Raw genomic sequence first — 14611 nt, forward strand, 5'->3', positions numbered from 1 at the left:
AGCCGCCGACCTCTCCCGTCTTGCCTCCATCCGACACTCGTGCCCCCCTCCATTCTTCGGTTCATGCCAACTCCAGGGGTCACTTCAGAATCTGGGGTAAACTCCATTGGCCATTCGCCCCCATGGGTCTTTGTTTTCCTCTCCCGTTCCTGTTCATCCCATCTTGTTCGCATGATGGCGAACTGTTCGAGCATCTCCGCGACATTCCGGTCTATGGCTTGAATCTCTCCCCTCATCGTATCGACCTTCTCCTCCAGGTCCCCCACTCTCTCGCTCAAATTTACCATAGTGATCGACAACTGCTCTGATACCAAATTGATAGGATACCAGATAGCAAGTTCAATAGCAATCAATATCAATGGTTTTCCAATAATTTGCAGCAAGGAAAATAAGAACAATAGGGCATTCGAGAGGCCCCAACTCTCCAACAATCTCCTACAAAATTCCACACCCCTCTTTCACTCTCTTTCTCTTATTTATACCCCATCCTACTCAGCATAACTGCCTCTGGCAGCACATGCTAGTTTGTTACAACAAACTAGCTATTTCCCCTACTATCCTCCACCCATTTTACCTTCTAGCCCCTGCCCTTTGTGCCACCTTTGGTAGGTCCAATGGACCGGGCCTATCGAACATTATATAGAATTTGATGACTTGTGGACTCCCTCTGTCTCTCTATTTGTTGGACCCACCCTTCCACACCCAATTCCACTATCCTTCTACGAAATTTACAAATCCACCTTGGGAGGTCCATCACCCATCAACACCCAATTGACTTACCCAGATTCTTGCTCAAAATTCCTCATTTTGCAGAAGTAAAAAAGAGTCGCATTCATATAACTTGTTGGATGAATTAGAATGTTCCAAGTCTACATTAAAAATTGGCGAAGTAATAGAATCATACATTCATACAACAACTAAGATAAGTACATTTTCCAGTTCCGGTCATATCTACATTCATACAACTAAGACAGCTACATTAATAACTGAAAAAGTAGAAGAATCATACATTTTCCTTTACATTAATAAACAACTAAGACAACCAAGTACTATACATCTTCTGATCTTGCAGTTACAACCATATTTTACATTCTTGAGCAACTCGTTGCTATTCAAATCTGCAGTCTTTCTAAAGCAGTCTGTTGGAGAAGCGATTCAAGCTATACTGCTTTGGAAGTACTTGCTGTAGCATTCTTCTTCCCTGCAGTGCTGGTACATGACTTTGTATACTTCTATCAGTAATTTGGGGAACCGACTAGCAAAATAGCCATCGAATCCTTCGGGTACTGGTCCTAGGATATCCTAAAATTAACCACCAAAAGAATTCATCAGCCGTCAAAGGAATATCTGGATCTGCAATTCAACTTCTCAAAAACATTGGTCATTGGTAAATGGCCAATAAATGTCCGTTGCAGAAAAGAATGCGTGAACGCAAAACAAATTTACAAATTGTGTAGTGGTTAAAGAGAAAAACAGAAACACCATTAAATGATCCCACCAGATTTTGCCATGTAGAGATTTTTATTTTTTATTTTTTACCAACAGATCATGGAGAGAAGGACCGTTTGTTTCAAATAAATACGGCTCACACTAGTAGGGAATTATCAGTCGGTGTTTCATGGAACATCTCTGATACACAGAAGCATTGACAACCCTAGAACTGAAAACAGCCTGAAGTAAAAGGCAAAGCTAAAAGATCTTGGGCAAATACAAAGATGCCCATTGGAGGTCAATGACTTTCTCAAGTAGCACGAGATGAACAGAGTTTGAAGGTCTTTAAAGTGAGGTGCCAATTGAGGGAAACACAAAAAAGTATGTAAATGCTTAAACTAAGCAAACAAAAAGGTGTATCACTACGTACATATGACTACAGTTGTAACAGTATAATATTTACTGTTGGCATGAGAAATGAACCTGAATTTCAACAGGAAGCTCTCTATAATGATTCAACTTGTTTCGCATGACTCGCAGTAAGTCACGAACACTGTCAAACTTATAACGCCTGTACCGTCCAATGTTATAAAGAAATGCAGGTTCCATCTTTTCGTCCCATTTTGAGCCTAACGCTACTGGAGCTATACTTTCTAATCCTTTTAAAATAACAGAGCCGGTTTCCCTATCTTCCAACTCCACTCTGTCACTTGTGTCACGGAAGAATGATAATCTCATCTCAGAATTCCAAAACAAAGGATGATGCAACACGTCCAGTGCCTTGGGCCTGCAAGGAAACAGTATCAGGGTTCATTAAAATTAATTGAAAGATCTAAGAAAGCAAAATAACTAAACAAACATCATACTGACCCATGTACTATTAGTAAAAGGTATCATCAACAAATTGGGACTATTCCTAGTGTGTTTCACATCAGACTGGAGGTTATATTCTTTTCATTGGAGAATAACTCCTAAGAATTCATGAATGGGGGTATATTGATCTTTTAGGTCTCTGTACTTCAGGAAAAGGTTTAGTGGGTTAGTTTCTATACATAGCAGGGAGAAGAAAACATTCAGGGAAAAAAAGTCATATATGTTCATATATATTGCTTTGCAGCCATCAAGGCAATAAAAATAATGCCCTTAGTTCTCACCTTAATTCAGCATTAGGATCCAATAAACGAGAGAACAAATCTGTAGCTTCTGGAATATACTCCACTAAGAATAGGTCAGCTTTGTTGTTCACAATATTGATGTCACGTTCAAGACGGTCACCAAATGGATGTCTACCCCCTGTAATGCAATAAAAGAGAACACAACCCAAGCTAAACATATCTACTGCACGTGTTTGGCGTCCATGGAGAAGCTGTTCAGGAGCTTGCCATCCCGAACTGCCATAACCTGCAATTGGTCATCAAACAAAGTTGTAAGAAAAAAAAAATAAAGAACAGATATAATTTGCGTACACATTGACAGGCTAAGCAGCAGGTATGAGATATGAAGAGAGATTGTAGCATAATTATCACGGTCCGACAAAACAAAATCCATTTTCTATTATACCCTGACCTAAACAAATTGATATACTAAACATGAAGACAGAAACACTACAGAATGTGGATTCTAGAAATCAAAGGATTGTGGATAGGTAAAAATTTTGCAAGACCTGACCAGAAAGCTTCAAATGCATACCAAATGCAGGGCAATTACTGATTCATTAACTAGTCAATACTCAACAGTCAATAATACTTACCAGTAGCATGATGGCCCAAGGAAGACATATCTCCAACAAGACGCTTGCTGATACCCATATCAGAAAGCTTAGCACACAAAGATCTTTCTTTAATTATCAACACATTGTGAGGCTTCAAGTCTCGATGAATTATTCCCAATTCATGCAAATGCACAAGCCCAGAAACCACATCCCTGTGTTAGAGGTATACATTAAGCAAGTTCTGAATTCAGTCCATTTAAATTGGCATATATGTATAGAAACAAGCTTTAAAAGATCAAAAAGGCAGCCTAAAAGAAAATGATAACAATAATATGAGCATGATTTCTGGCAAGCCAGCATTTGAAGTGGAAATGTGAAGGATTAATATAGAAATCCATTGGAAATGCATGAAGTATAATTCTTAAAATTGTGTCCTAATGGAGCCCATATGAGATAATGAAGACACCATAATGCACAATAGTAAAATTTTGAATATAACCAGCAGAAACTCTCTGGAATCTCAATCTGCACATATGAGCATGGTTTCCAACAAGCCAGCATTTGAAGTGGAAATATGAAGGATCAATTTAAAAATCCATTGTGATTGCATGGTGTCTAGTTCTTAAAATTGTGTTCTAATGGAGTCCTTATGAGAAAATGAAGCCACCATAATGCACAATAGCAAAATTTTGAATATAATAATCAGCAGAAACACTCAGGAATCTCAATCTGCACGTTAACAAATTCAATTTATAAAACAAGAGTTTAGGTGCACTTTATTTGATGTCAACTAACAGAAAATGCTTCATAAAATCATATTTAATTCCCAAAGGGCTCAGGCTATGATATATGAGCATCCCCTTTTACATATTTACCAAATGATCTCTGCCACACCTACAACTGTAGGAGGTAACCCCTACTGTAAATAAGAGAATATATAAATTTACTTTCATCCTATGAACTACAAAATTTGGTGGCTTAGGGGGTGAGCAAAACAAAGCCGCTCTTATAAAAGCACAATAGCATATTAAATGAGATGATGAAAGATCTAATGTAAAATCTAGTTGCATCATTAACTGTAAACTAACCTCATCAATTTCAATAATAAAGGTGAAGGGAAGCCATTATCTTTCCACAACTTAATATCCTGCAAAGAACCCTTCATTGAATCCAAGCAGACCTTATTCTTTATCATAGCTTCCATTGGTTGGTCCTCAGTATATGTTGGCTTTTCAGAGGTATCAGAGCACATCTGAATTAGATCACTTAAGCTGCAAGTGCAACGCTCTAGAGAAAGATACACAAAATCTTGATCAGACTCCACACCATACCATCTAACAATATTTGGATGTCTGTCAGATGCAATAAGATTCTGGATTTCTTTAAAAGCAATGTCATGATGGGCCTTGACAAGACGTTTGACAGCAACAAGACGCCCTTCATAGATTCCCTCTAGTACAATGGTACCATTGCTTCCCTTAGCAATTTCTCTATTGGAGACAAATAATTTACCAATTCTGCGCCCATCTGTGCTGTCACCCAGTGACTGATTGAGTTTCAACAATGGTCTGTCATCATATCCATCACCAAGGGAGGAGCTTTTATCAGTCTTCTCAAAAAAATCACTGTTCTTTCCTGACTTTCGAGCTTTCTTCTTTTTAGGAGGCACAGTGCTTGCATTTAAATCAGTCAACTTCTTAGCCAACTCAGTGTCCTTTCTAGCCAATAAAGCACAAGAACCGCAGGTGAACAACCCCACAAGAAAAGTAACAATATAAATTATAGGCCACACTATAGGCCTTTCCAAAAGCACATTTAGCTTGTTATTATGATCTATTTTCATAAATTTCATGCCAGAGATCATGGAATTTTCATTTTTTTGTGGCAATGATGGTGCTAGGTCATTGCCATTAGTGTGATGAGAGTCCATAAATAGATTGGCACCAGGTTGTGAAGAAAGAAAAAGATCTGGTGCTGAGAGTGAGGGTATCCCATCTTTATGTTGAGGTTCTGTGAATATATCAAATTCAGGTTGCCAACGAAGCATATAATTTGAATCAGACAATGGGACCATCATATCTTGATGATCAGATTCTGGTAGCACATTAGGTTTGTCAGAGGGTCCTAGCATATTATGACGACGAAATCGGTAGACAACAGCTTTTGATTGACATGGCAAGGGCATACTGAAGCGAACACCAGGTTCAACAGGAGATTCATATCCTGAATTTGAAAGAGCCCCGTTAAATGAATCCTCACTGTCTTGACAAAGGAAAGCAGCTCCAATTTCAGCAACTGTCATGTTCCATAGAACTTTATCTGAATTTAGGACGAAAGACTTCAGTGCATAATCAGTTCTAGTGATGTAAATTGGAAGCTCATCAGGCTTAAGGTTCAATGGACCAGAATTTCCCAGTTTGTCAGATGTACTGTTTAGAACACTCTTTTCATCATTACTCTGCGATGTGGATGAGGAATCAGACAAACTGTAACTGTAGATTAGCCTTCCACTCTTGGCATCAACCAGAAAAACAGTAGTTTTCTTTGAACCAAGTACAACTCCTCCATCTTCTGCTATCAGTGGAGTATTACTAACAAACTCTTCAACAGTCTCTTTGAGTTTCTGAGACAGCATGAATATGCAATAATTTAAGAGCCGATGGTAAATAATTATGAGAGAAAGGCAACTGTAGATATAATAATACCAACTGGTGGCAAAAACCAATATCCACATGAAAAAGCTCCAGGAACAAATCTATGATAAGTAGATGATTTGGAACAGTCATCTTAGCTTTTTGTCTAATACTATGCTTTCTTATATGCTAAATCTCAACATCAGCAGATGTGATTTAACCATGAAGCATATCATTAAAAAGTACCTGTATCAACTTTATTCCCCAGAAGAGCTGTTACAGCTATTGCCATATCATTGAAACCAGTTCTATGATATATCAAGGAAACCTTCCAGACTTTATGGTCTTATGATTCATTTAATGCTGCTGGCCATAAAGGGTTTAAATAATAGGCAGATATCTAGCAGCATCCTAAAATTTGAGGAGGTCAAAAAGATAGTTGCTTCAATATTTGGTAAAAGGAGTCTGTTTCATATCTATTAAACTGGAAAAAGAAGACAAATCTTACCCTATGAAACTCTCAACCAAGAAGCCACCAACCTACTTAATCTGGAAGCATAAGAAATCACAATATAGTTCTAGAACACAATTGGAATCAGTGAAATGCTGCAGATAAGGATTGATTTATCAAGGCCTTTAGATTCTTTGATCTATATAGATGCCTACTTGTCCTGGTTGAAATGTAGAACAAGATGGAGAAAGACATGTAGAATGCTTTGACCTAAGAAGCATTGTTTTTGTTTTTCAGATCTCAGACTATGGTGCTTGTGGGCTTATTAGAATGAGAAAATCAATAGATACTCTGTTTGCCCACTCTTCCCTTACTGATACAATTCACGTATTAGCAAATAGCATAGAGATGTGTAAACTAAAATGAAAAACAGAAAAAGGAATGCATAATTAGAAATCAACAAATGCGCTGCCCCAAGAAAGACAAGGAGGTACCCAACAAAGACACCAAAAACTAAGGATTGACATTCCGCACCCAGCAAGTATGCGATTTGCCAATTTGGATGCATCACTTGTTTTCACATCTTCAATTATCAAAGCTTGTTCTAGGCATTGACCGAGTTCACTATGTCTGAAGGAGCAGAACTAAACACAAATATTAACACCACATGAAGCACAACCATTTTCAGGTTCCTGCAAGAGAACAGTTGATCAGAATCTTCTATACCCTTTACAACCTTCACTCATTTAATAGTAGGATCACTATCAGGACAAACTAACTATAGGAGAGGCCTGAACAACATATGAAGCATTCAGTAGGTTGGCATCAGATAGCCACTCACTCCTGAATTATTTGGACTTCTGGCCCACAAACACCCACTCTCCCTCCCTCTCCAGCCCAGAATCCTGTTGTTCTCTCTTAACAATCTTCTTGCCTCATAAACTGCCATCCCTTTGCATTATTTGAAATGATTACTTCATCCAGTTCCCAATATGTAGCATAAAGAAACCCACGAAAATGCAGAAGCTAGAAAACAAAAAACACCCTGACTGCCAAAATCCATTGAAAGCAAATCAATCAAATTAATTAGCAGAGACACCGTTATATGACAAGATCTAAAAGTGAACAGCTCATTGCTTGGACATGTAATGAATCAGGTTGCAAAGTCAGCCAACAGACCCATACAAGGAATGCCCATGTTACCTTTAAGAGTTTTGCACCATAAGCAGTGGCCATGTATAGAATGATCATGTAGGCTTGATCAGCAACTGGTTTTCTTAAATTTTCAAAATTGAACCATAATAAGTAACAAAGAAAAATTCCATATTGCATGCAGGTCAAAGACAGGTTGTACATAGCAGATAGAGAAAAGAAGAAATAGGAGCCATATGATAGAGTTTACAGTTTTCCATAGTTATTTTTAGTTTTTTATGTTCTGATTTGATTTCCACCATAAAAAAATTAACATGTTGTTTGACAGCTTTGTTTTATTTATACTTTTATATTTGATTTTCCTTTTATTATTTCTCCCACTCCTATCTTTCTCGGCAACTGGAGGAGATGTTGGAGGTTGGTGGTGACTCCTCCACCAAGTCACCATAACTGCTGATGATTCCCAGAGCAGATCTAGCAATCATGCGACTCCCAGGTTTACCAGAAAATTCAGAGTGAAACTGTGAAAGCCATAAGAGTTGGGACAAAAATTCATAGTGACATCAAGGGGTTGCTATGAAATAAAGATTGATGCAGAGAATGAAATTTAGTTGGAAATTAGTTGATTGATGCAGAGATTCAGATGCTTCAGTGACTCGGACTCCCATGGGAGTCACCAGCAAGTGCCACGGTAGGCGATAGGGTCACCAGCTTCCTTCCGGTGATTTTCCAGCAACATTTAGTTGTTGACGGTGAGGAGTGTGGGAGGAGGAAGAAATGAAAACGAAATGAAAATTGTGGAAACACCATTTTGAAGTTTCCAAAAAAAAAAAATTAAAAAAAAAAAGACGAGGAACCAAATGCCATTTATATTTTCATTGTCAAAATAGTGAAGATTGACAACTGGAAATTGAAAGCAAATAGTCTACCAAAAAGCAGCATATTAAGGCTCACAAGAAATAACAGCAGGTGGGAACTTGTCATCCAATGATAAGAAGAAGATGGCATGCATTCAAGAGACAGAGAGAGCAATAACATAAGGTAATTTGGGGTAGTTCATTGCCACAGATGCGTACAACGGACCTAGGTGGAACAGGCTGTCTAGGACAATTAGCCTAAACAAAACCAGTCATTCAGAATCTTAAAACTAATTTGTGTCAGTAAACGACTTCAGAGAGCACTTATATAAGAGATGGTGACAGCATTTCATACATACCCTCTTACCAAAGGCATCATGCATATACAGTGCCCAGTCATCGCCACAATCTATATAGAAACTGCTCAGTCGAGAAGCATTCTCCTCATCATTATCATGCTCAACAGGAGACTGATATGAAGAGTAAATTGATGATCCTGATGTAAATGACCATAATACTTGGCCAGATTTAGTATCAACTAACTGGACTTTACCATCCAGGGCAGCAACCAGTGCAGTATCATGTTCACTGTGAGAATAAAAAGAAAGCAATAGGATAAAAGCAAAGACAATTGTCAATTGGCAGAGAAAGGTGTATGCTAAAAAGTGCAGCTAAAATGAAAGCAAAATTATGATAGCAATGAAGAAAAACAGAAGCAAATACAACTACCTGAATGAAAACTTAATATATACCCACACATTAAAGAATCTAATATCTAAATAAGAGAATTTGACTTCGGAGAGTGCAAGCCAAAGATGAGCACTTTTGACAAGAAAGCGTACATAAGAAAGAGGAAGAGGTACCAAGCATACCACCCATGTCCAACAAGAAAGTCAAACAAAATCACAAGTCTTCTTTACACTAACACATTTTTTAGCATTTTTTTTTTTTATATCCCAGTTCATTGGAGAACCAAAGTAGGATCTCAAAGCATTCTAAATGAACTAGAAAAGGAGAACACTTGTATATGAAATTAAGATCCTGCCTTCTCTTTTTTCTTACAATTTCCAATCTTCTATCCCACTTCAAGAAGAACCAGAATAATATTATTTAAAGAAATCCAGATCATCTAGACAACAAACCCAATTAATATTGCAATTAAAATCTTTTGAACTTTGTCCCTTGGATTTTCAAAGCCATTCTCTACATCTAGTAATGTGTTGAGACTGAAAATCAAAAAATCTGTCAAAAATCAAGCTGGTAAAAAACAACTTTCAAAAACTAATAAAAATTATAAGCCCCCCAAAAAAAGGAAAAAGAAACAGAACAAGAAATATTATACATGTTTTCCAAAGAAAAAACATAAAAAAAAATATATAACATAAAAGGAATTTTAGTTGCAGTTCTGCATTCCCATGACCCTTAATGGCAAGCATCAGTCACCATCATAAAGAATAGGGCAACTATTCAAATTATACCTCTGAAATCTGATAAACAGTTTCAAGATTTTGCAGATAACTTAAATATAAAAAGCCATAAAAATTGACAACTGTTCAATAATGTGATTTGGCTCCAGAGGGTGACGAGAACAGATGGAGTAATTGCAACATCAAGAAGAAAATTTGGTATCAAGGTCCTAATGTAGAGCATAAAGCAGGAAAAGTGTGTGAAGTTTAAATTTCAGGTAGCAGACTCCAGTACTTGAAAATTAGTTACCTGGTATAGAAGTTGCTTTATGAAGAAATTCTCGTAATTCTTCTATATTTTCAGAATGAATTTACAGCCCTATTTAAGGTGAATCTTGACACCTTCAAAAGTAAACTAGCAATCCACCTCTCAGGAAACTAGTTACAAAGGGAAATCTATACAATTGGAAACTACCTGATACAGAGAAAATATCTACACATTCCATATCTTTGATTCCATATCTCAGGTAAATCCTTTAATTTATTCAGCCTCTTTCAACACTTTATGTTACTAGTGTAGAAATTTTCCACAAAAATCTGGGATTCTGCCATGGACATAGCACATTATGTATAACAAGTAGCATTCCTTCATGATGAATCAATACTATGGAACATAGAACATCTCTGCAGTTTAAGTGAATTCCTCTCAACCCACTCCCAACTACCTTCCTCAGAGATAAATATTAACACTGCTTTTTCATATTTTTTCTCATTTACAATCTTCAAACTATGAATTTTGGACTCAAAAATGAAAGGAAATATATAGGAAAATAAAATGAATGTACTGGGTCTTCATATAGTTAATTATTTGAGTTGGGTTATAAGAAGATAAAATATTAAATAAATATTTGTACAACAAATAATTTTCAATTTGAAAACAGCATAACAAGCTTTTATCCCACTATGTGCAGTTAGCTAGATGAATTCTATCTTTCCATTCATTTTTATTTATAGTCTTTTCTTCTGTAAAGCTCATATAATTAATATCAAACCTAAGTGTCTCCCTAGTTTTTCTTGGTCTTGCACTACCTCTTTTGTTAAATATGTGTTTCATTTCATCCACTCTCTTCACGAGAGCCTTTACTGGTCTTCTTCTCACATAATCAAATCATCAAAATTGTGTCTCGTGCATATTATCTTCAATAGAAGTTGCTCTAACTTTATTACAAATAACCTCATTTCTAATTTTATCATTTCTTGTATGGTCATAAATCCTTCTTAACATTCTCATATGAGTTACACCCATATTTTGCACATGTTGGTTCTTCACTATCCAATATTCTGTGGCATACAACAAACTGATCTTATAGGCATCTTGTAAAATTTTCCTCTTAGCAAAGGGTTGCTTTGAGTAGTGTTGTTTGGCCACTTATGTGCGGGCATGACATGGATGTATCGGGCATGATGTTAAATTAAGTCTTTCTAGCACCCTTGGCCAGTCGAGTGGGTCCGATGGCGTCCAACTGCACCATCAAGATGTTAACAGCCTGCCGTCACCATGCTCGGACCTCTCAAACTGAACACTGCAACCATTGGTGACGGCTGGAAGTTCAACATCGTCCCACCAAAACTCAACACCGCTGTTGGATTGGACTCCAACTTCACGGCTCCCAAATCATGTCCCCCGCCTTTCTCCCCACAGCCACAAAAAAAAATACATAAATAAGTGTGAAACAGAAATCATTTTTATCATAATTTCACATGATTATAGCCATAGAACAGATGATAAGGCTGATTCACGAAACTTCAGACGATTCCAAAATATCTATTATTATACTAATGCAAGAAATACTTGCATCAAATTAACCACGCCATGGCTTGGAGAAGTCTTGTACCATGAATACTGAAATTTCACATGACTAAGAAATAGAAAAAATTAAAAACTTGTACTAACAGAGGAGGGTAGATTATAAACCACATAATATCATTCAAACTTGTACATATACATGTGTGAAACAGCAACCATTAATCGATAACAAAAATCTGTATTTTGATGGAGCTATGCAAATACGTGTAAAATTAATAATGAAGTAAGTACATATAACGACCAGGAAAGAGCAAAAGAAAAACGAAACCCTAGCACTCGCAAGTCACCTATCTCATCAAAGACTATAAGTAAAGCTTGGGGTAATACAATAGCAATAAATACACTTACACTGACAACAGAGACCGTCGTGCCGGCGATCGACTGTGAGCACTTAAAACAGTACCAATTACGCTCCCAGAGGGCACCGCCGAAGCTTCCGAGCTCAAAATATCGATGGCCGAACCCGATATCGCAGCCACAAACAAGAAAAGCAGCACAAATGGAGCCAATTTGAGTCTCATCTCCAAGCTGGAACTGGCCCGGTGGCTTTTCAATCCTTGGTTTGAAAACGCAAATTGGGTTTTTGATTTGAATTAAATTGATAAAATCGGTGCCGTGGAGACTGGAGAGACAACAACGGAGGATTGATAAGGTTTTGGAGATCAACAACAGGGAGGAAGGAAGATTCGAAGCTTCCCGAGCGGCTCTGCAATTTGGGATTTCCACGTCCGTAGATTACCGCGTAGAATCGCCGAACAACACTTCTCTCATGTTCAACGGTTGAATTGTTGTCTGGTATAAAAAATATATATCTTATCGTTTTGTCTTAACTAATTGTATAATTTATGCATTAAGGTCAATTTTAAAGAACATTTAAATAGGCTTAAGTTATAATAGTTACGGAATAATAGAGTTGATAAGTATTTTGTCTAATTAATTGTGTAATAATGAATTAGGGTAATTCTTTTAGAATACTTTTAGTAGGCTTAAATAAATTAATTAATATGTCCTTAATTTTTATATATGTCCTCATTTTTAAGTCTCGCATCTCTTTCATTATTTTCTCTCTTTAATAAGGATAAAGCTATTTTGAGTATACCAAAAATTTTATAGAATAATGAAATGACCAAATTACCCAAATGAGAAATGACCCAAAACACTATCTCTCTCGCCCGCCTTGCCCTTGCCTTCGTCTCTTGCCAACCATCACTGTCCGTTGTACCTTGGTTGGTTTGGGTGGTCCCCGCTTGCTGGAGATTACAACGACGAGACGACAATGAGTATAGGCAAAACAGCGAGGTTGCAGTAGTAAGAGGATGCGAGGGTGAGGCAGGCTAGAAGAAAGGAGAGAGAAAGAAAATGGGGTGAACAAATCGCGATATATCGCGCTTGTAAAGGGTTCTACGAACCCCTTCCGTACAAATACCGCGATTCCTTTAATAAACTAGCATATTTATTTTCAAACATACAAATATAAAACAATATATATTTTTATTTTTAATTACAGGAATTATATTTTATATTATACATATAACAAGTATTTTCTAAACTAAAAATAAATATAAACTTATATATCCCAAATAAAAAGTTCATGATGTAAAAATATTTTCAAATAAATATAAATATATAAAATTACAAACTAAATATATACGTATTTCTAAAACAATATTTTTTTTTTTAAAGTCTTTCCCCTTTTTATTGGAAATCCAATCATTATCAAAGGGAAAGAGATTAATGGGATTATTATCCGAGGACAGAGCCATGCCCCATTCGGCCAGATTTTTTTTTTATTTTTAAGTATTTTAAAAATAATATTTTATATTAATAAACTAAACACTCAAATAACTTTTCATAAACTATATTTTAAAAGGCATCCATAAACTTAAACAATACCTAACAAAACCTTAATTATATTTTAATACTGACATTATAAAGTTTTCTTTAATCTCTTTGCTAGTTTAGTATTTTAAAAATGTTAATATTTTGAATATGATTTTTCATAATAATAATTTGACCAATCTTACTGTTACCAAGATAATTAGTTTTGCTAAGATTTATAAAATTCTAATAAACAGGTATTTGAGGAAGTGTAAAGATACAAATTTAAATATAAGATATATTGAGAATTAATTAAAACAGGCAAGTAAATAAATTTAATTAGAGATCATTTACCATAGTTGATAGTCTAATGATAGGCAAAAATGACAATAGATTAAGAATGAATTCCAATTACTTATTTAAAATTAAAATAGATATAAAAATTAAGATGTAAACATAAGAGTCAATTAAATATTTATTAAAACAAGAATGTAATTAAGAAATCTCAATTATCTATTAAAAATTAAATAAATATAAAATTAAGACATACATAAAACTTATTTAACAATTCATTAAAATAAATATGTAAATAGATAAATGAAAAATCTATTACCATTTTTAGCAACAAGTTTAAGATTAGAAAGATTCAAAAAAACTCAACAAATCAAAACTTGCTTGAAATGTCAAGATGAACTCACAAAATATTATTTGTCAGTGTCTAGAAACTGTTAATGAGAACATAAAATTAAATCATTAAATATTTCGTAAACTAAAAAAATTAGACTAAAAAGCCCAATTAAAAATCAAGATGATTTTCACATAAAAAACCATCTTAAAATTATACATTTTCATATAAAACATCAAAACGATTCATTCCAACTTGTAAAAAGTTTTTTTATATTTTAATATTATCATTATTATCTTATTTTTTAAATTATATTTTTTATATTTAAATTCGTCCACACTGAATCAAAATCCTAATTCTGCCCATATTTTTATCATATCTCAACTTGAGTTGCAAAGCTAAGCAAAGGATGTCTAATCACAAAAAAAAAAAAAAAAAATAGACAATATCACGTATAAGAGAACTCAATAAAAATGAGATATTGTTTGGGATGATCGTTCTTGTGTGACATCCGATATTCGTGTCATTGATTACGTCAGGAGAGTTAAATCGCATGTTGAGTCTTTTGTCATTGCATAGAATGAGAATCGAATTCACAACCCACCGAATTGATATTGACATATTACTTATTTGACTGCTTAATTTATGTCATATGGACGA

The 14611-nt window shown here is 35.5% G+C and overlaps 1 protein-coding gene across 4 annotated transcripts; it reads right to left on the minus strand.

Annotated features, from left to right (window-relative positions):
* Positions 1-881: 881 nt before the first annotated feature.
* Positions 882-12293, minus strand: LOC127803995 (serine/threonine-protein kinase/endoribonuclease IRE1a). 4 transcript variants are annotated; one of them, XM_052340687.1, is made up of 7 exons: positions 11857-12293; positions 8595-8823; positions 4231-5765; positions 3182-3354; positions 2586-2832; positions 1915-2218; positions 882-1302 (listed from the first exon to the last, which is right to left on the minus strand). In XM_052340687.1, exons 1-7 carry the CDS (start codon positions 12027-12029, stop codon positions 1156-1158), a joined length of 2808 nt encoding a protein of 935 aa, XP_052196647.1. In that variant the 5' UTR covers positions 12030-12293; the 3' UTR covers positions 882-1155. The 4 variants fall into 4 exon arrangements, with proteins under 4 accessions (XP_052196647.1, XP_052196648.1, XP_052196649.1 ...); XM_052340688.1 differs by lacking the exon at positions 11857-12293 and having other exon boundaries at positions 4231-7275; positions 8595-8723; XM_052340689.1 differs by lacking the exons at positions 8595-8823; positions 11857-12293 and adding an exon at positions 7068-8588 and having other exon boundaries at positions 4231-6918.
* Positions 12294-14611: the final 2318 nt, after the last annotated feature.

The sequence above is a fragment of the Diospyros lotus genome, chromosome 6 (genome assembly GCF_014633365.1).
Source record: "Diospyros lotus cultivar Yz01 chromosome 6, ASM1463336v1, whole genome shotgun sequence".
In the NCBI taxonomy this organism is placed as follows: Eukaryota; Viridiplantae; Streptophyta; class Magnoliopsida; order Ericales; family Ebenaceae; genus Diospyros; species Diospyros lotus.

What these genes read in the sequence shown, in the direction of transcription:
- LOC127803995 (XM_052340687.1), bottom strand. Translation starts at nt 12,029, where the DNA reads ATGAGACTCAAATTGGCTCCATTTGTGCTGCTTTTCTTGTTTGTGGCT. An exon ending in CGACGGTCTCTGTTGTCAGT is followed by an intron (nt 8,824 to 11,856) that starts GTAAGTGTATTT and finishes TTATTCTCACAG; the next exon opens with TGAACATGATACTGCACTGG. An exon ending in GATCCTAATGCTGAATTAAG is followed by an intron (nt 2,219 to 2,585) that starts GTGAGAACTAAG and finishes GTTTCCTTGCAG; the next exon opens with GCCCAAGGCACTGGACGTGT.